This window comes from Harpia harpyja, chromosome 2, assembly GCF_026419915.1.
Source record: "Harpia harpyja isolate bHarHar1 chromosome 2, bHarHar1 primary haplotype, whole genome shotgun sequence".
Taxonomy (NCBI): Eukaryota; Metazoa; Chordata; class Aves; order Accipitriformes; family Accipitridae; genus Harpia; species Harpia harpyja.
The window spans coordinates 47,360,403-47,381,413 of NC_068941.1; the positions used below are offsets into that span (position 1 = coordinate 47,360,403).

Sequence of the window (21,011 nt, forward strand, 5' to 3'; positions counted from 1 at the left end):
CCCTGAGGGGGGAAGTCAGTCTCAGAACTGATTACACAACATCCTTGTGGCTATATGACCTGTTCTACTGCATTCTGTTTGCTGGTTGGGTTTGACTTCAATTACCATCTTCTGTGTCTGGACAGCGAGTAAAAGCACCACTGGAAGTTATACAATGCTGTAGAAGAGTAATTCAAGAACCTGTGGTTGGCCAGTGAAGAAGCGAGTTTACTAGGCTAGATCCTGGAATAAAGTGTTTTCTGCTGGGTGAAATGATTGTAAGCAAAATTAAGTGACTAATTTGTGGGAAACAAACGATTATGAAAAAAGAAACTGTGATTAAGGAGCTGGGGTTTTTTCTGTATAATAAAATGTAAGTAGAAAAAAATTTTATCGTGTATTACTGCTAAGCACATTCCTCTGGGATTTTTTGACTCCTGTTTTGTTTAAACCCCATCTGCCTTGAACTACTCAACAGCATATGCTATAAATTTGTTTTCTTCTGCTTTTACATTATACTTGGTCTAGAATTTTTCCTGTCATTGTCTGTCTGCCTCATTGAGGCTTTTGATGAGGTGGCAATGGAAACAGCTTAATGGAGTCTTCTGATTATAGCCTGATAGGGAGCTGGGAGACTTTTGCTAACACCACTGTGATCAAGCACAGAGTTCTATATAATGCTGATGAATGAATGAAGTTTGGGACTCTGTAATTTAAGTTTTTAAAGTTTTTGGTTTTGGTTTGTTTTTTTTTTTACTGTGTCTTAATTTGAAGCTATGTATAATTGAACTTTTTTTTCTCTCTTTTTTTTTTTTTTTCCTTTTCTGTGATTGCATCTTTGAGTTATTTCATCTTGGACCATGTCTGGGTACCAGAACTAGAAGAAGGGTGTTTGTTCTTCTTTTATTGTCTTTAGTGTTTCCCACTGCTGGCTCTGTGTGACTCAGAGGAGAAAGTTGTGTGATTTTTATGCAGAACAAACAAAGTCAGACTGAAGGGGCTGCAAGATCAGTAAACTGAGACAAGTTAAGTAAGAGAAGTCAAGCTGGTAGAAGGATTAGACCTAGGCTTAATTTGACCGCATGGATTGAGAAAGGGTAAATGAAAGAAGAAATCAGAAAAAAAGGCAGGAGAATAAAGCTGGAAAGGAGTGGAAGGAAGAGGAATGGGACACAGTAGGTTTTGAGACATTGGCACCCTGTTGTAAATGAATGCTTTCATGCCCAACCTTCAACTGAGGGTGCATATGAGTTAAATTCTTTTCAGAACAGTTGGAGATGGTAGCTGTTTTGAGGCGTGCTCTATTATGTAGCATTTTTCAAGAGAACATTATCTGCTAGCTCTGCTGAAGGAGAAGCTTTAGTTTTGAATAATAATAATAGGAAAGAAACTGACAGTTAAGAGTCACCAAAATCTTTTGCATCAGTCACACTAACATTTGTAATTATCAGACACATTTTTGGCATCTCTTGTTACTTTAAAGAAATCATTCAGCATCCCCAATCTTACATTTGGAATTTCATAAAAACCACAATTTTAATTTTCATTACCTGGTGCAATGAAATTATATATTCTGTCACCAAAATAAACCAAGTAATTGAGGGAATCGAGAGATTATGTTTGGTTTATATGTAACAAGGTGCTTGGCTGTCTTCCTTAAACCTAGCTTACTTTTTAACATGAAATGGTGGGATAGTGCTTCAGAATTAAGGTCTTCCCTCCAACCTTGGGTAAGCAGGCCATCATACCTCTGTGATACTCCCCTTCTTTTCGCTGGCCTTGTTCTGTCACCTCAAAACACCTTTCCCTGGGTGTACCTGATGTGTCTAACCTCTGATTTATTCTTATATTTTCAGATACTTTATCTTGAATATGTATCTTCTCTCTCCCTAAAAGGGAAAAGATAAGGTGTGGAGGCAGGATTAAGGTATCTTTCTTCATTCTTACTATGCCTTAAAGGTGTGTCATCTGTATACATTGTGATATTTCTAGAAGGATGGATGCATCTAAGTAATGGTTAACAACAGTATGTGCCTGTTGAGAACAATGGGAACACTCAGATGTGTGAAGTTACTTGGACATGGAGGGATTGAGGCCTTGGTCTATAATTACTGTGATGAAATCTCCTTGAAAGCAAGCTGCTGTACAAACCTGCTGTTTACATATGAGCTGCTCTATGTACTAAATTGGCCATTTTAAGGAGTTCTCAGTCATTGAAAATAAGGCTACTGTAAAACCAACTTTAGGCCTTACAACAAGTGTTCATAATGTTATGTACTCCATAATACCCAAAATACCTAGTTAACTAGAGACAGCATTTCACTAACTACAATTTTGGAATTTGCTGAACTTCACAACAGAAATAACTGACATACTCTTTTGAATATAAAATTGTCAGACAGTTAAAGTCAGACACTATTTCAGACCAGGTAGAAAAAGAGTTATTTGGAAAGATTAAATTGTATAGACTTCTAGATATTAAAAAAAAAAAAAGACTGGCTTAACTAGGTCATGTTAGCATACATAGTATCTCTCTCTCTTGCTTACAAAAAAACCCCCACCTTTCATGGTATTGTAGGAAAGGGAATACACACAGTGGTAGTGGGTATGAACAATGGAAACACAAGCTGTTGGTAACTGAGAAGGGAGAATGACTGTTCTGCTTTTTAAGACAGACAAAGAACTGTATTTGGCAGCCTGTCTATAAGCAGTAACTTTGGAAGAGCTGTTGCAATTTAATATTGGGGAGTCTCTTGAAATTGTATGTAGCAAATATGAAGTTGTATGTGTTTTACACTGCAGACTTCTTGTCATTATTTTCCCTCATATCTAAAGTTTATCAGATATGCCCTCCAACTAGTTATACCCTTTATCTTTTCCAGCTCAGACTGAATTTCAGACTTGTATAGAACTTTTGCATGTGCCTTAGTCCAGTGAACAAGTTTAGTCCAACAAGTTAGCCATTTCTGTGCTGTGACCAATTTTTATTATCATTTCTAAGACATTCCAGGCCTTTGGTAACTACATCAAACTCTTAAACTAGCGATGATCTTCCAGACTGTGTTAATACAAGTCCTTTATATCCTTTATTTCATGTTCTCTCAAATACAGAGTTGAATTTATAGTGTTGTCTTCTATAATCGACATACAATAAATGCATTAACAGTTTATTCTGTAATAATTCTCTTTCTTCAGGTTACAAAAATCATTGTATTTTTTCCTGCTGTGAATGACTTTTTTAGAGCCTTACAGTAAGATTACAGACTCTTTCCAGGTGCTGTTGAGATAAGGAGTTGAGAGTGCTCAGGGTTTTCTGTTGTACGTCTCCTTAAATCAAGGTAATGTAGATAATTTGAAGTTCAGAGGTGCTTAGGGTTTTTTTTTTTTCCACAGGCAAAAAATAAATGGTGAGAATGCATAATGGCTCTGAAAGTCACACCACTTTCAGGTATTCAAGATCTTAAAGATTCAGTTGCTCTCGTTGAAAAGATGATTGTAGGAGGCCACTCTTCAGAAAGCATTTCCTTGTATAGATGACAGCAAATGGAGATGTCTGTTTAACTCAGTAGAAGACACCAGTATTTTAGAACTGTGTATCTGTGGCTCAAGGTTTCCCTTTGTCTTGGAGCTAAGATAGTCTTTAAGGTTTTGAAATACATTTTGTTCTATGCTCATACTTTTTTTTTTTTTTTTCCTTTATTCTCACTTGTTTTTCCATCCATGGAGATACCAGCATTTTCTCAACGTTTGTATTGGAGCCATATTTTTAAGATTTAATTATTGACAGGTCTGTGAAGTAAATTTAATTTCTTTAAGTCCTTCTCTGTGCTCAAAAAGATCATTTACAGTACACAGCCTGTAACATTGGTATTGGCTTATAAAAGAAGTAACTTCCTTGAGAATAAACTTGGAAAATTATTTAAGAAACTAATGCATTTGAAAACTAAAATAGTTGTCTGTCTGTCACACTTAGAGGTGAAAAAGTGTACATAATGAAATTAATTCCTTCCCTTGTGTCCTGTGTGAATGAAACTGAAGCTGGGCCTTGGTGCTGCAGGCATGCCGTATTCTCAACTTTACTAAGCATGAATAGTCTCGGTAATTTCACTGGGACCCCTCAGTTATGGAAATCATGTGTTTGTATGTATACACACACATATGTACAAGATATATTAAAGTGTTATGCTGAGGCAGTGTGTGTAATGACTTGCATATCCATCTTCAGCTCTTGAGAGCATTTTTTTTTTACTTTTGTGTAGTTTGACAAAAATGAATCTCTGCAACTTAAGTGATAGCGTAGTTAATGTATGACCCATTTTACTGAAGCGGAACACTTAAAACAACTGAGAATAATAGATCAGGGAACAATAATTGTATATTACCTGCTGGAGGGGACAAAATGAAAAACAATATGCACATCTTACACATTTTGTTACAACTGAACTAACTATGGAAATCTCATGTAAAATAGTTTTCTTATCAGTAATTGCAAGATAGGACCAGTACAAGATCATACAGTAAACAAATTAATGTATGGATACAATATATAATAACATCCGTTTCAGATGCAAGCAATTATGTAGTCAGTTTAAGATTTCCTGTCTCTAGATACTGGTTATTTGAAGTGCTTGGGTTTTGCCAAAGCTGTAACAGTCACTGTTTGATGATGTATCACATGAACGCCTTGGTTAGCATTCATGTGGGTTGTTGCCTATTTTGAGTGTGTGACTTTTAAGGGCCTTGGAGCATTTTGTCAAGCGTAGAGTAATGCAAGCTTAAGTATGGACTTGTGTTTATTACGTTTGCTCCCCCCCTGCCCTCAGTATTTTAATATGAGTATGGATGTTATGCCGTTGTAATACCAGAATAATCATCACCAAAAGAAATGGAGACACCTGACCATTTTAGCTAGGTATGTGATTAAATTCTTGCTTCAATGTTTTTGATTACATATGTTCAAATCTGACATTCACTGCTGTAGAATTGAAAGTTCTATAGCCTGCATGGGGTGGGTTGGGGGGGGTGGAGGTGGAAGCGGGGTAAGCTAACCCCGTGGAGCGGAGCGGTTGGCTTTTACTAGGTTACATTGTTCTTCCTCGGTGGTAATACTTTTGCTGTTCGAAGAGAGTAAATACGATTACCGGGAGACAGGCTTCCCCCCCCCCCCCTCCCCCCCCACAGCGGTAAGACACGAATTCTCCCTTCCAAACAAAACGCGATTATAACCGTTTAAAAACTCTCGGCTGGCGTGGCTCCAGAAAGGCGAACAAAGCAAGTGCCGCTGTCTTTGCCTTTTTAACCGAGGGGCTCAACCCGCCGCTCACTTGTTGACAGGGCTGGCGGTTCCGGCAGCTTCGCGTGCGCGAGTGAGCTGCTGCCGCCGCCTGTGCGTTCGCCGGTCCCCGCCACCCTTCCCGGGGCAGGGAAGCCCTAGGCCGGGGCGGGGGCAAAACCCTGGCCGCCCGGTCGGGTGTGCTCCCCCCCGCCAGTTGCCGGCGGGCTCTTTTCTTCTTCTTTCTTCTTCCTGTCAGCAGTCGGCTACGTGGCTTCGTTTTCCTGTGTAGATGAAACGACGCGCAAGGGCGAGCGCTGCCGCCCGGGGCGGGGCGGGAGGCACAGGTAGCGGGGCCGGGGCCGCGCCCGCGGCCGCCCCGCGGGGCCGCGCCCGCCGCCCGCCCAGCCACTGGCGGCGGCTGCGGCCGCCCCGCGCTGACATCAGCGGCGGGGCAGAGCCCGGCTCCTGCGCCAAGGCGGCGGCGGCGGCGGCGCGCAGGCCGGATCCCGGTCAAACATGGCAGCGTCCCCCGCGGCCGCCCTTGCGTAAGAAATGCCGCGGCCCTCCTGAGCCGGTAGACGGGCTTCGGGTTCGTTACATCCATGGATGTCTCTTCGGATCCGTATCTGCCCTACGATGGCGGGGGAGGAGACGGCATTCCGCTCAGGGAGTTGCATAAACGAGGTATGCCGAATTTACGTTTGAGTTACTCGTTTGCATATCTGGATGTGTGAGACAGCCGTTCAGGTTCGAAGTAGAGGTGTAAAGGCCTGTTAAGTATCGCATTGCTTTGTTTTGCCAGCCTGACGCCTTTTGTAGGAGGAGAATTCGGTTCTGGCTGGTTCCTGTGCTGTCAGTGATTGTTTTCTCTGTGGGCAGATTAGTCCTGCTTCACATCTCATCGGCTTGTGACTCCATCTTCGATATGTGGCAGGCAGTCTTTCCTTTCTCTCTCTCTCTCTTTTTAAATCGATAAAACCATCTCGTGCACAAAAAAACCCCAAATTGTGGTTGTGACTGACCATGACCAAACTGGCAAGAGTTTATTAAATACGCTGTTTTCATGCCTTTCGCTAACTTGAATAGGAACAGCGTTTGTCTAGCTTTGAAGTTTCCGTACGTGCTTTTAGACTTGACTCTTTGTTGACGTCTTTGATATGTGAAGGGAAAGCTCTACAACTGTAATGTCAGTTAAGCCAATATTGATGAGCTATTAAGAAATTGGAGCTTTGTGGTAGGTTCTTTATGCTGTTGCTTGTAAGGAAGCAGATTTAAAAATAAAAGTGTTATCCATGTTTGGGGAAAAAATCCTCTTTTGAGCTTGCCTTTTGTTTCTTACTGCAAACTTAAAGCAGAATACGTTCTATAAAGATTTGGTTTTGTACTGAGAGAGGTTGTAGTAGGAATAAATTAAAGCTAGGCCTTCAAATTCTGAGGATATAAGTTTTTTTTCTTGGTTGGATTTGGTGGTTACATGTTGGTGTTTAAAAACAGTAAATTTGGTAAATTTTCACTTTAGTTTTGTTTAAATTGGCTAATCTAAAATCAGGAAGTTATCAACACTTATGGCTGGTGATGGCATTAGAGAGGTGGTAGGCTGAGAATAAAGGTATGATTTACATAAGATTAAATTTTTTTCTCTCCATGTTAATTTATTTTATCACCTTTCCTTGTAAACTCTTATTTTTATAAATAAACTAGGTCACTTTTTTATGTTCATTTAACATTTTTATCTGTGTTTTAGTAGTTTACATAAAAGGTTATTTGTTGTCTTTTTATGATTCTTAGAGTGTTTTTCAGCCTGTGTTAAGAATATCAACAAGTTCCAATATGGCTTATTTTAAGACAAGCAAATTTTGCTCTGCCCAGATCATTGTTATATAGCAAGTGCTGGATACTTCTCTAAGTCAGATTTTAGAATCGATTCTGAGAAATCGAGGATGGTATTTTCTTAGAACATTTGCATTTGTGTGAATTGGAGGTCTTCTCAATGTATATGAATACCTGAAGGGAAGGTGCAAAGAAGGCAGAGCAAGGCTTTTTTCAGTGGTGCCCAGGGACAGGACCAGAGGCAGTGGGCACAAACCGAAGCATAAGAGGTTTGCTCTGAATATCAGGAAGCAGTTTTTTACTGTGAGCGTGACTGAGCACTGAAACAGGTTGCCCAGAGAGGTTGTGAAATCTCCTTCCTTGGAGATACTCAAAAGCTGTCTGGACACGGTCCTGGGAAACCAGCTGTAGGTGGTCCTGCTTGAGCAGGGTTCTTGGACCAGAGGTCCCTTCCAACCTCAACCATTCTGTGAGTTTAGATTTGTAGATAGATTTAAAGATGAAAACTGCAAAACAGCCCTAATATTACACTTTCACAGCTGTGTTTTCCTGGAAATTACCAGATTTTAGTTGATTTTACAGTACAAAAGGTAGATATTTGCAGTACAAAATGGTGTCTGGCACATTGGAGTATTGCTATTAAACATACAGTTTACAAATACTGTAATGAAAACAGTCGAGGGTTCAACTAGGTGTTCCCATTGTGGTGACACCACTAGGAGCCAGCAAGAGAATTCCCGGTTGTGACTTGTCCCTTTTTGCAGTTTCATTGAATTCTGTTGGGGCTTGTACTTCCTATATTCTAATACTGTATTTCAAAACCAGTGTTACTGGTGCTTCTTGGGTTTGTATAGTGAGTTTACTTTAAAAAAACCAAAACAACAACAAAACCCCAACAGTGTTACCATAATCTCTTGCAAATCTTAATTTGTCAAGTGCATATGACTCATAAGAAAATTGAGTCTCCAGACCAGTTTGTTCCATAGCTTTCATCAAAATTTGTGGGTATTTCCAGCCGGTTTACAATACCACAGCAATTTGTTACTGTCATCTAGCTATCAAAACAGACAAAACCAGAAATTTAAAGTAAATTCTTGACATTTCTTAATTATCCGTGAGTCTAGAAAAGGATATTACCGAGACTTTTTTTGCCTCCCATGTAGATTTCAGAGCATTGTAATAACAAACTAAGAGAAAATGGATAAAGATATTTTGAGAAAACAGGTTTAATTGTTAAAGCCTGTGGAATTTTTTCCCTTATTCATGTACTGACAGCTCCTCTGTCCTGCAGAGTAATGTTCATGTCATGCAAAACTGCTTTGTAACATCAAAGCATTTGTTGCACTAATTGACTGCAGCGGCTCACCCAAAGTGGCTGTACCTCAGCAGTGATGAAATGACTGTTTAAATCATTAGGGGTCTTTGAGGTTTAATTAACGGCCTTTACTAACGTTCAGTGAGATGAAATACAAAGTATTGTAATACATTATTACTAAAAGCTGGACCCATTGGTCTTTATTAAGAAGATGTTTGGTTTTTTGGTTGGTTTTTTTTTTTCAGTGCAAATATGCTGCAAAACATTGAATGGAAAGGTTTTAAAATATGTATTTATTAATTGTGTTTATCTTTGAATGTTGATTACTCATCATTATTTCTTCAAAATAAATACGGGTATTATTGAATACTTCTTATCAGGAGTTCCTTTAACTTGCTCTGTTCTGAGACTTCTCTTTATGTGGTACTAAATTCATCGTTCCAGACCTCCTTATCCTCCCTGATAGACTAAAATAAAACTGCAGGAACACAGTTCGCTTCCACTCTCTTCTCTGGTAACTAAAAGAGTTAAAAGTACTGCTTCTCTCTTCAGAAAGGGTTTTAAAGTCCCGGTTTAGTATTGCATATATCATAAGCAACTGACATGTACACTTTTTCTTAAGAATTTTTTATGTAATAAACCATATGCTGGAATGTATGTTGTGTAAATCAATTATTTGTGTTGCTCAATTCTTTGCCCTTGGATTTATTTTTGCATCATTTTTGCTAGCTGGACCCTTTTGAAAGTTCCAAATTACTGGTATCTTGCTTGTCTTCCAGCCATTCACAGACACACTCACACTCTTTAATTCCCCTCCCCCCCTTTTTCCCTAAATAAGCATCCATTTTACCATTCTTTAAAAATTTGAAATCTGAGCAATAGTGGTACATGTATAGTGGCCAGGCTACCAGTAGCAAAAGTTGAGCTTCAGCGAACGTGGGGGTTGTTAACTCCTTTATATTTGTTACATGTACATAAGCACATCTTAGATTTTAGATTTTGGAAGTCCTCAAGCAAAATTAGTGAAACGCTGTTGTTCCACTAATAATCTGCAATTGAGTCAGTAGGCAGGAGATGTGAAAATTATGTATATAAAGAGCATGCCAAATTTACCAGTGACTTAGTTTTAGTGAACCTAATTTTTTTTGAGAGACAAAATAACTCACAATTTCATTTATTGTGCACCAATCACCACTGCATGTAGGTGCAACTCCTATTGCTTAGACTCTACGATTAACAGTAACACTGGGGAGACCTCTCTGCCCCCTCCCCCAGCTTCACCTGTTATCATAAGCTGTGGGGCAGAGGATATTTAATAATATCCTAGGAAGAGTTTGAGTCAGATGCATACTGAGCCAGTTCAGATCCTCTAAGTGGTAAAAGCTATACTTTGTATTTTAGGCTGCATTTCTGCTTATGGGCGTCTTATGTTTAAGAATTAGTAATAAATCAAAAGCTCTTAGAGACTGAAATTCTCAGTGTGGCTTTTGAAGTAAATGGGTGTGAAAGTTGTGTACACATGCTCAGAGCTAGAGTTTGACCCTGAAATTTTATTAGTAGCAGAGGAAGAGTAATAAAATTAATTTTTACACTAATTACAGGTTCATGACAGAAGATATGATCACGATGATTATAGTTGTCTAACATTGAATGCTTTGAGAAGAAGCATTACTTGGAGAAACTCAGCATGGTTACAGCACTGAATTTCTGCTGCACTTGTTTTAAGGTTCCTAGTAGGGAATAAGGACTTTCAATTATGAGTTTAGCGTATTTGACTTTGGTGATTAACAGAAAGTACCATGAGATATAACTACAGTTCTTTGTAGGTAGTTGCAGGTTATCTGTGTGCCTGTGCTATACGACTGGTAAGTTTCTCTGTTAGGCAAGCATTTCTCAATTTTGGAAGTAATTTTGAGATGTACTGTTATCTGAAAGAAAGCTCATGAACAAACCGAGATTATGGCCTCCTTGGGCCGGGACATGGCCTCATTGAGACAATCATATTAGCAGAATTATTATTTTCGTTGCATCCTGCCTTTGCTTTCCAAAACAACATATAAGTAAGTAGCTCTTACGTACATGCAGCAGCAGTGCTTAGAAATCTGATTATCTAAATTTCTGTTGTTCTGACTCATTGCCTTGGCCCTTGTTACGTGATAGATTACTTCCCTTTTGTAACATTTGCTTTATCTAACTTTATATATCTTTATACCTTTTATTTTTCTGATCTCCTTCCTGCACTGTTAATCTTAAATATAAGTTGTAAAGTTAGTAGTGTGGGGATCACCATAACTTTTCCCTTGCATATCTGAAGTCCATATTCATTATAGACTTAAATAAATAAATATAGTCCATTCTGTCTTTAAGACTACAAGAAAAGAAATCTGTAATAATAAAGCCATTTTTTTGCAGCATCATAGAAACAGAAGTGTTTCTTCCACCTAAAGTAAAAAGCCAAAGCTATTTATGTTCTTTTTTTAATTATGCTGTACACGTTGAGCAATACTTGACCTCCGCTTTGCCGCCTTCTCAGATTCCTGTGCATTTGCAGTGGACGCAAGTCTTCAAAAGTCTTGGTTTAACTCTGAGGTGCTAATATTCAACTTTTGTTTTACTCCTACTTTTTAAAAGGTTATTTTTAAACACAGATTTTTTTTTTTTTTTTTTTTTTTGGTCAGAAGAGATGGAGAGGAGGGGATTACCACTCAGTACTTTGGTAAAGCATTTTATTTCTTTTCCCTGTTCTTCAAAGCTTGTTCTGAGTCTTCCTGTTTCCCACCTGTCAGATTTCTTCCGGCTGATTTTTTTTTTTCGGTTCGTGTATATATAGTTTTGTCATTTTTGTATGCATTTTGATTGCAATGCAGAGACCAATTTGTGCTTGTAAGCATTTGATGCAGTTTAGAAGAGCCAACTGAAGAGACAGGCTGAAAATTCATAGTAACATACAAAGGGTAATGTGTTACTTGATTACAAAGACTTTAAAATCATTAATCATCAACAGTAGCAAATGATAGCACTCTGGCTTGGCATGCTGTTCTCCTGATTCTGAAATTTTAAAATTACTTTTAGCCAGGAAAAGACAATAGTGCTTAATGATTCTTCTTGAGTGGTTACAGACAAATTTAAATAAACTGACGATTGTTTCTTGTCTTTTTTTTTAATTGAAAGCCTTGTACTTTGAAGTCTGAATATGGAAACAGAAAGAAGCTGAGGCACTGACACATACCTTGTGTATAAAATTCTTCTTTGTTACAAGTGTAAATGATCCTTCTGGTGTGCATTGCACTCGGGGTGCTTCCCTGCCTCCATTCCCCTTGCCATCTAGTATTCAAGGACACACGGGTGAAGTGTGTATTAGTACACACTTGGATTAGTATCTGGCCTCTGGAAAGGTACAGCCCCTGCTGATTTTAACACTCAGCAGGTTTCGATGGTCACGTCAGAGAGAGCTTTATTCCAGCCTTTGCTGTAAACTGATTAGCTTCATTTTCACTCTGAGGTGCATTTATTCCCCCGCCCCTCCTTTCACTCTGCTTGGAGTAGCACAAATGAAACATGTTGCCCTTCTGTCAGCCAGAAGGGCAGCTGCTGAGGGCAATACTGTGTAGTTGTGCGCAGCCTAGAAAAAGGGATGTGTGAGCAGCAGCAAACTAGTGTATTCTTGCTGTAAGAGTTAGCAGTTACATAGCTTGTAGAGAAATACCTTTGAGAAACTGGGTCCTGTTATTGCTCTGCCATTGACTCCAATATTGACGTTGTTTATCTGTTGTTGTATTCACAACTCCGAGATGTTTCTAAACATAGCCACCTTTGGGAGTTTTGAGCTCTGTGAAATGGATATTACTGTATAGTGTCAGGATATTAATATTTATATAGAAGTTTTGAATTGTTTCCAGCAAAAGGATGTAATTAAAATCTAACAAGACCCAAGGGTGCATTTATATATTTCGGTATAACTAGTCTGACAGTTTGTTGCTGTGGAAGTGGGTGAACTTGCTTGCTGTTCCCCATCTCCTCTCTCGGTTCTGGCTCTTGCACTGGCTCTGTTTCTTGTCTGACAGCACAGAAGCTTGATTCCAGTTCTGTATAATGGCAGAATTTTTTTTTTTTTGTTAGTTTTGTCTGCTTAGTTGGATTAGCACGTTTGCTTGGTTTACTGTGCAGTCAGATCCACAGGTGACAGAGCTGATCTGAGGGTGAGAGTGGGAGTGTGTGACCAAGAATGAGAGGGAGAAATAGGGGGAGCAAGATCTCCTATTTGAGTGGCAGCAGTCTGTTAGATCAGCTCAGCCTTGTTGTGTAATTATGTCCTGAGAAATGTCTCATTTCATAAAATGGAGCAAGCTGATACATGCTCAGTTTGGGACAGAGTAGTGCATTCAGAAGACATATATCATATGCTGTAGAAGGGGTCTTCAACTTTATCATAAAATTGTGGTCCCTTGTTAATTCTGCTAGCCACCGTCTTGAGCCTGTTCATGTCTCAGTTCTGTACGTTATCCTCTATGGAGGCTGTAGTTGTGTGGATTTGTTCTCTAGGTGATACTGGGTAATTGTTCAGATAATCACATGGTGGAGAACCACATAAAAATCTATCATGCACTGTTTGATTACCCGGGTTGCAGCATTTGTCTTAAATCTTGATGTTCCTGTTATTTTTATGAGAAAAGAAGGAACACTGCACACAAGGAAAGAGTCGGGAAGGATTGTTGAACAGCTATGCAGGAATCGGGAGCATCAAGTATGTTGCAAAACCCCTTTCTTGTGTGAAACTGTATTTAGATAACTGTGAAGCACTAGCTCCCTTGTTTCTTTAACTCAAGGTGTTTTAAGTGTACTTTCGGTGGGATTTTTAAATCAGAGAGTGTGGAAACTGGAACCCACTGCCTCCCTGGAAGAGGACGCAGGTCCACTGGCTCTTCATTTCTTCATACCAGGGACCAGGATGGCAAGACCCTGAAGATCTTTACGATCTGCTGGGTTTCTTCACTGGGGACTTGTTCCGAGAGGTCTGTGAAGCGAAAAATGCAACAGCATATGAGTGTTGGCAACTCATGTTTTGATTTGTTAGTGTTTTAAAATGTTTTATCGTGAAAATTTTTGAACTGTACCATCGAGAATAGTCGGTGATGGTCTGCTTGCATTTTAAAAGTATGAGTCCTTGCTGACGTGATCTTTTTCTTTTTAAATGAATTAGCTAAAAACTTACCAGGTATTTTTCTTTAAAAAACCACGACTTTTATCAGCTGTGTGTTGCCCAGGCATGCTTTCAAATCTGAAAGAAATCTACTGAGTTGCAAAAGGACAAGGGAGTATGGGATCACTACTACAGGAGATGAGGCAGCCTTTGAAAATGCTATGCATGGCACCTGGAAAATGCTGTGTGTAATCTACATAAATCAGCTTTTTGTCATGTTTATCATAGTTCCAACATCAATCAAGATTGAAGACTGCTTGTATGAGGCATATATATAGAATACGAAAGAAGAGAGATTCCTTGCCTCAGGGGGGACGTAAAGCAAGGAGGAATCTGTAATGTTTAAAACAACTTGTGTGAGTATAGGAAAATATTAGTTCTGTAATTTCTTTGTTCATGCTTTACGTCAGGAGGGACTACCTAAGCAAAGCAGGAGGTTGGATCAGTGTTTGGGGCTACAGCCATTCAGTATAACTTCATGTGCAGAGGGAAATGAAGGAGAACAATATGGTAAGGACTGCTTTTTCTATCAGGCATAGTGTCCTCTCAAGCGATTTTGGATTGTATTTTTTTCATTCTCATTAAAAAAAAAAAGGAACAAACAAACCCCCCACTTTTTCAGAGGTGAGAGCTTTTTTTGGTGTTGGAATTTACTTCTCTTATTCCAGTTTTGTCCATGTAGCATTTTTGTTTGTTTTTGCTGTACCTCATTCTTTGGTGTCCCAAAGTACAGTGTTTTACTGTTAACCTTAATGCTTATTACAGGTTTTTTCTTTCAACATGATGCAATATTCTTTATTAGATTTTTGTTGGGGTTTTTTTTCTGAACAACTTCACTGGAAGCAGTTCTTCAGCACTACCAGAGCTGATTGCTGAGAAAGGATCGTGCTGAAGGCTTGAAATTACATGCATGGAAGGGTAACAAAAGTCAGCTGCCTTCCTAGAAGGTAGTTCAGGCAAGACCTACAGTGACTGAATCACCTAAAAGAGACAATCTCCTTTCTCTGAAGCATGTTGCTTTTATTGTCTAGAAGCTTACTGTCTGCAAGCTTGCAGTCTGTGATTGCAGCAGCTTGCTAGTTTTATGTTGAGAATACAGGATTGTTAAAGATGCTGTTGGAGAAGAGTGTGCTAATAAAGGGATGCCAGCTACCTTAGTTTTGCGAAGTGTGGAAGGATTGTGTTGAATTTGCTTTGTAAGGATTCCTGTGAGCTGTATTGAGCCTCTGAGAGGATCAGTATATTACTGTTTGCCTCCCTGTAGTAACGTAGGTTAGTTTGGAATAACAGTAATAATAAAAGTTCTGCCTGCTACTTTTACCATCTGCTTCCCAGTCTAATAAAGCCTTAAGCAAACTCATATGTAACAAAAAGAAGGCTTTACTTTCTTTACAGCTGCAGAATGGCTCGGGTGTGTGCATATGGAAAATGGAGGTGTTCTCTTATTGTATCTAGAGGCTGTGCCTATGTACCTTGTGTGTTAAGTGCTTGTTTTTAAGACTAAGGCTGCTTGAATTTTGGTGAAAAGCACTTGCATTGAGTTGTAGCCTGAGAAAGAGTCTTGAAACTTGAGGACTGGAGAGAAGGGGGAGGAAGGGAGGGGAAATACTTTCTGAATATTGGGAACATCAGAAGGCTACATTTGCTAAATGCTACGATTTATCAGGGCAATGATGATTTCCTGGTTGGAGGTTAGAATCTTGTGATGAAAAATGTATATTATGGTAAGGATTTTAACAAAATCTATTGAGTTGAAAATAAATTTAATAACACTTTGATGAAGCTGGCAGTAAATTATGAGAATTTCCATGTGTTTATGCTGATGAAAATCATTATCATCATAGCTGGAAAGAGCATCTTACTGTGTGAAACACTAGAGAAGGAAAGGAAGAAAGGGAAGTGGAAGTTTGGGAAAGTGTTGAGTATTAGTAAAGGTATATTTCTCTAAATTCTCCTTTAGAACAGCTATATGCTATCTAGATCATAATACTAGCTGGAGCATGTCCTCTCCCACTGCTGTCAGACTTACGTGTCTTAGATACAGAGCATCAGATTTTGTACAGTTGTCCTCTTCGTGGTCCTCTATAGGGCAGCCTTTCTACCACACACTAATGCAGGGTATCACTGCTGCCTGTTTCTCACTTGGTACAAGATTATAGCTATTCAGCTGTATCAGGCATTGACGGCAGCTCTGTATTCAACAAAACCACATCTTCAGCTTCAGGTCTTGTTCTGTGTCTCCTCCCCATCATACAATAATCATGTATATTCCAGTATTTGGTGTGCCAGCAAATGCTGGCAAAGCAGGAACCTGACATGGTTTCAGTGGGATTTTTACTGTATCCAGGCAATGACCATTCTTTGTAGTCTGCTCCAAGTTCTGCATGGGGTCTGGTGCAGTGAGTATGGTACCATTCCTGATGGTTTCCCTGGAGAGAATTCCAGTTCAGCACTTTGTGATATGCATAAAATCATCTGTTACTGTTTGTGATACACTTATAACTCTCAACTCTCCTTTGCCTTGTGTGGCATAGGATTGCATGCTCTTTATAGCTTGATACTGCTTCATATATAGGAGGGCATAAAACCAACTCCCCCATGGCAAAGGCAAGCTTTTGTCCTACCATGATCACTCAGGTTCAGGAGACTGCTTGATAACATTGTAACTTTGTAAGAAATTAATAGTTAAACTGTGGCTGAATATAATTTATGTCCCTTTGCTTTGCAAAGGAGGTTAATTTCATGTAAAAAAAAAACCATTTTCATAATGTATTCTGTTACTCTCTTAATTTTGAGAGCTAAACTAATCATTACAGTGTGAATTTTGTTATTAGATCGGCTTGCCCTTTCAGCTAGCCAGACATGTATCTTAGACTTCCTTTCTAGTTAGAATTGGAAACAGCAAGAGAATTGAATCCCTTATCCTAAAGCAAGGTTTTCACAATTACCTTTATTAGCAAATCTGATTTAATTTGTTGTTGTTAGCTTTTTATTAATGGAAGCATAGGTAATGCTTCTTTACATCTGCTTTAAGAGAGACTTAGCAGCAGCTTTGAGAAGAGATTTACAGAGCTTAGCTATGGTGAATAGATGAGGGAGAATTTAATATGGCATAGACTGGGAAAAAAACAGTATTAGGAAAGATGGCAGCCAGGCTAGTATGAGAGAATGGTATTGGCATTGTTGAGTTGTTGTTTCCTGCATTTGCATTCTCTTCTTTTTCTTTAAGATTTAAAAGTCTATAATTTTTTTTTTTTTTAAGCTTTTCTATATGTAATGTGTATATGTAATTAATAGTAGTTTTTGTGTCTTGAAAATGTTAGATTGCATTTTGTCTTAATAGGATTTTTGTATTATTTTCTTGTGTGTTGTCTTTCACCACCAAGAAGATGTCCAAATAAATGCTGCGTTATATAGCAGGCATAAACGAGACCTCTCAAGCAATAGATGGCTGAGGCACACCTTTGGGTCTGAGTATAATGCCAGGTGTTACACTGCTTCTGCTAGATCTCAGACTTCACAAATTTAAAGGGAAAAGGCACATTTTACCTATGTATAAATCTAATTGTCAGTTATTGGGGAGAGCTGGGGCTGGTGAACTTGGCATTTGTGGCATTTGGAAGTTTACAGGTAGGCCCTTCGAAGACTTTTTTTTTTTTTTTGTAAGTTGGAAACTTCTGCTGACAACACCAAGAAGCTGAGCCTACAATTAAAAACAAAAAAACTCAAAAACCCAAACAAACAAGACAACCCCGTGCAGAAAACACCCCACCTGCCTAACCATCCCAGTGTCAGTCTAGTGAAATGAGTTCTAGTGCCTGTCTGAGCTGATGCAGGCCCAAGTTGGCCAAGACTTCTGTCTTTAATAATAGAGATTATTGTGCTATGCCGTATAGTGTTGGCCAAATTATTTCGTTCTTAGTCAAAAAAGTGAGAGTAATCACTTTTTAAATCATTGTCTATATTCACCTCATTATAAATGTTCACTTTATAGCAATTACTGTTGCAGAAGCAGTTTGTGTTGGGTGGGCAAATGGTGGCCATGCTATATTTAGGCAACCATACAGCAGAAAATTATACTTGGGGTCTGTGAATATACCGTAGGAACTCAAAAAAGCCAAGATATTGCAGAATTGATGACATTTGAAAGCTTAAAACAACAAAACTTTTGTGATCACTTGTGACGAGGGAAAAATTCTCAGTACGCCTCTTGCTCTTTTTATTCTCATCACTGAAAGAAATACTGGGATGTTGTGCAAGCTGCTTGTGAAGGAACGAGCTAGTGATGACAAATTAGTAGAAGACATTTTCTTTATACAGTATTTCCAACTTTTCATGACTGAGGTCTGTTTTGTGGGTTACCTGAAATAAATAAAATTTAAAAAAAAAGTATTCGCGTGGCTTTCTGTTACTTTTTAGCTGCAATGATAATCTGTTGATAATGTGTTTTAAGTTTGGTTTAGACATGTAGGAGAGATTGGTAATCAATGGTATATATATTTAAAAATAACTGGCAACTTATGGGAGTGCTGTGAACTTTATATCTAATAATCTGGTTTTATTTTCTTACAGTCAGATTTTCCTCTAGTAGCTCATAAACTGAAATAAACTTCAAGGTAAATGTGTGTCGAAGCTGCTCATTTTTTCCACTTTGTTCTACTGAAGTTTATCTGGAGTCTGCACACAAAACAACGACAATTTGACTAGTATATTCATATTTAACCAATGGAAATACAAAGTCACTAACGTGCAAATTTAACCTACAGATGTGTGACAGAAAAAAATAGCGACATGCAACATTGAGAGACCTAAATGAATGCGTATTATGGGAAGTGTCTTAATTACTTGTTCCAAAATTTTATATGCCATAGTGTTACGAACATTCAAATACTTCGTTTATTTGCAGAATTAATTCATTCCTGTCTTTCCTCTGCCACAGGAACTCATTATACAATGACAAATGGAGGAAGTATCAACAGTTCAACACATTTACTGGATCTTCTGGATGAACCAATTCCTGGAGTAGGAACGTATGATGACTTCCACACCATTGACTGGGTTCGAGAGAAGTGCAAAGACAGAGAAAGACATAGACGGGTACTTGAGATGAATAACAATACTTGGAAAATATTTTTTTGTTGGATGTTGGAATTAAGGTCTGATCTAGTAACACATACAAATATGTGCGTACTTTAAATTTGTAAGTAGTTACATCAGCTAGAACTACTTGAGTGCTATTAAGAAAGCACCATTTCATTGATGCCTGCAGTCCTGCAACAGTATTACAACTTGGAAAGGCAACAGTAATTTAATGGGGGGGGAATAGTTCCCTGACACCCAAATGACATTTTTACGGTACTGCTTTTTTTGCATGCTAGTATATTTAAGGCTATTTTCCAGAGTAGATATATTTGTAATAGTACAATAGTGCTTATGGCGGTACTTGTACAGAAAAGTGAGCACTGATGTATATTGCTTTTATACTGAGACAAGTGTATCTGTGCTACTGCTGTGTAGTGCTGCGGTTGTTTGGATTATGGAAAGTGAAAATTCTTGTATCTAAACCACTTACATCAGTGTATATATGCTTAACAAAAAAGTAGTCTCAATATGTGTGGTAAATGTCCTTTCCACTCTTCCATCACAGAACTTGCTTTTTTCCCTCTTCTCTGTTGATTTCTTCAGAAGATCTTCAAAGTTCAGGCCATTCATCTTTATCCCTGTGATCTGTAACCAGTTCTTTCATGAAGCAGGCTCAAGTTGTATTAGTAACATGCTAGATACCGTCATTCATGCAGTAGACTTGTTTAATAGCATTTTGGGAGGAAATACGCTATTTAGAGCCTTATTGCCATACTTTTGGGTTGCTTACATTAATTAATTTTAAAAACAGAACAGATTTGGAGATGTTATTTCTCCTAAAGTATTTTTAACTGATCAAAATGAATAGTTAAAAGTTAATTATAATTGTATGGAGAGGTCAGGGGAGAGGTTCCTTCACATACAACACTGTTATTCTGCTTTCTTTGGAAACACGGTTTTTAACTTTCTGGAAGCAAATGTAGGGTGCCTATGCTGATTTACTTTGACATGGTTAAAAAAAATAAATCTTACACTTAAAAAACAAAACATCCACAATTGCACTATTTAGTGCTTTTTTAAGGAAAAGAGATCCTTGGACAATGGATCTGAGAACACGTACCTTGTTCAAATGCTTTTAATGAAAAGTAAGAAGGTGTTTTCCATGTAATGCTTTATATTGTATTTTGATGTCAAAGCAGTAATTAATACAACGCCATCTTTACATTGCAGATACATAGGTTAGTGTCTAGTGGATATGCCATTGGATAGAATGCTGGGCCTGACCAAATCCTGGCAAGGCAGATCACACCAGAAAACAGGTTACCTAGGGTGAAGTCTCACAGCTGTTTCTCATTTTAATATCCGAGACCAGAAAAGTCAGACAAGACAGTTCACGGTTATAGTCACAGAACTACTGTGAAATTTATAAATATGCCCTGAATGATAGGAGACTGTCTGGCCATCTAATCAAAGATGTAGAAAGAAGAAGGAATGAGTACTAGTGGGTGGTTTGGGGGGGGGGGTTTGCTGTTTGTTGCACATACTTTCTTGCTCCTTTTACAGTATGAAAAAATCATAAGAATAGGATCCAATTATATAATGAAGGTTTAATCATAAAACAAGTTATGCACAAATTTCAGCTAAGTGCACAAAGTAAATAAGGCTAAAATAAGAATTACTATTTTTTCAGTACAATAACTTTAGATGTCATTAGTAGTAGTTGTCTAGAATATTAAAGGGTAGTTATCCAGTTTTTGGGTTTGTTTATTTTTGTGTGGTTTTTAGTCTAAAGATAAAAGAAAGATGTTTATATTTGAAATAGAAGTTTAGGAATTTGAATTGTATGGAATAGCTTATTAGTAGTACACTAACAGTTTATTTGAGGTTCGACAAAAAATAATTTAAGATTTAGGAGAGAAATAATTTTACAATTACATGTTTTTAGATGTGTATCATAGAAAGTATTCATTTATCCTAATAATGCATTTCCTGGGTTTGTTCTTTAAATTAAGCAAACTTACTTTCCTCTGTCGGTTGTTTGATGTCTGAATAACCAAGCTGATTTATCTATGTAAAGCACTAAATACAAGGAGAATGCTTGTAGTTTAAAGAGAGGGTATATTTGCCTGTAGCTTGCATCACGCAGTCTGTATGTCATACTTACTTTTTTTCTCCTATTCATATTGCAGAAACACATACAAGTATATATGACAATTTCTCTTTGCAGATTAACAGCAAAAAGAAAGAATCAGCATGGGAGATGACAAAAAGTTTGTACGATGCATGGTCAGGATGGCTAGTAGTCACACTAACTGGTTTGGCATCAGGTA

The 21,011-nt window shown here is 38.2% G+C and overlaps 1 protein-coding gene across 5 annotated transcripts in view; it reads left to right on the forward strand.

Moving 5' to 3' along the window:
• Nucleotides 1–21,011, forward strand: part of CLCN3 (chloride voltage-gated channel 3) — a 76,454-nt gene that overhangs the window by 26,770 nt on the left and 28,673 nt on the right. For 3 of the 5 annotated variants that reach the window (XM_052779008.1, XM_052778981.1, XM_052778995.1), the window contains exons 3-4: nucleotides 18,539–18,696; nucleotides 20,909–21,008. In XM_052779008.1, coding sequence (XP_052634968.1) covers nucleotides 18,539–18,696; nucleotides 20,909–21,008 — 258 coding nt within the window. Of the gene's footprint in view, nucleotides 1–5,685; nucleotides 5,939–18,538; nucleotides 18,697–20,908; nucleotides 21,009–21,011 lie in introns of those variants that run through there. The other 2 variants (XM_052778989.1, XM_052779000.1) reach the window with 2 other exon arrangements.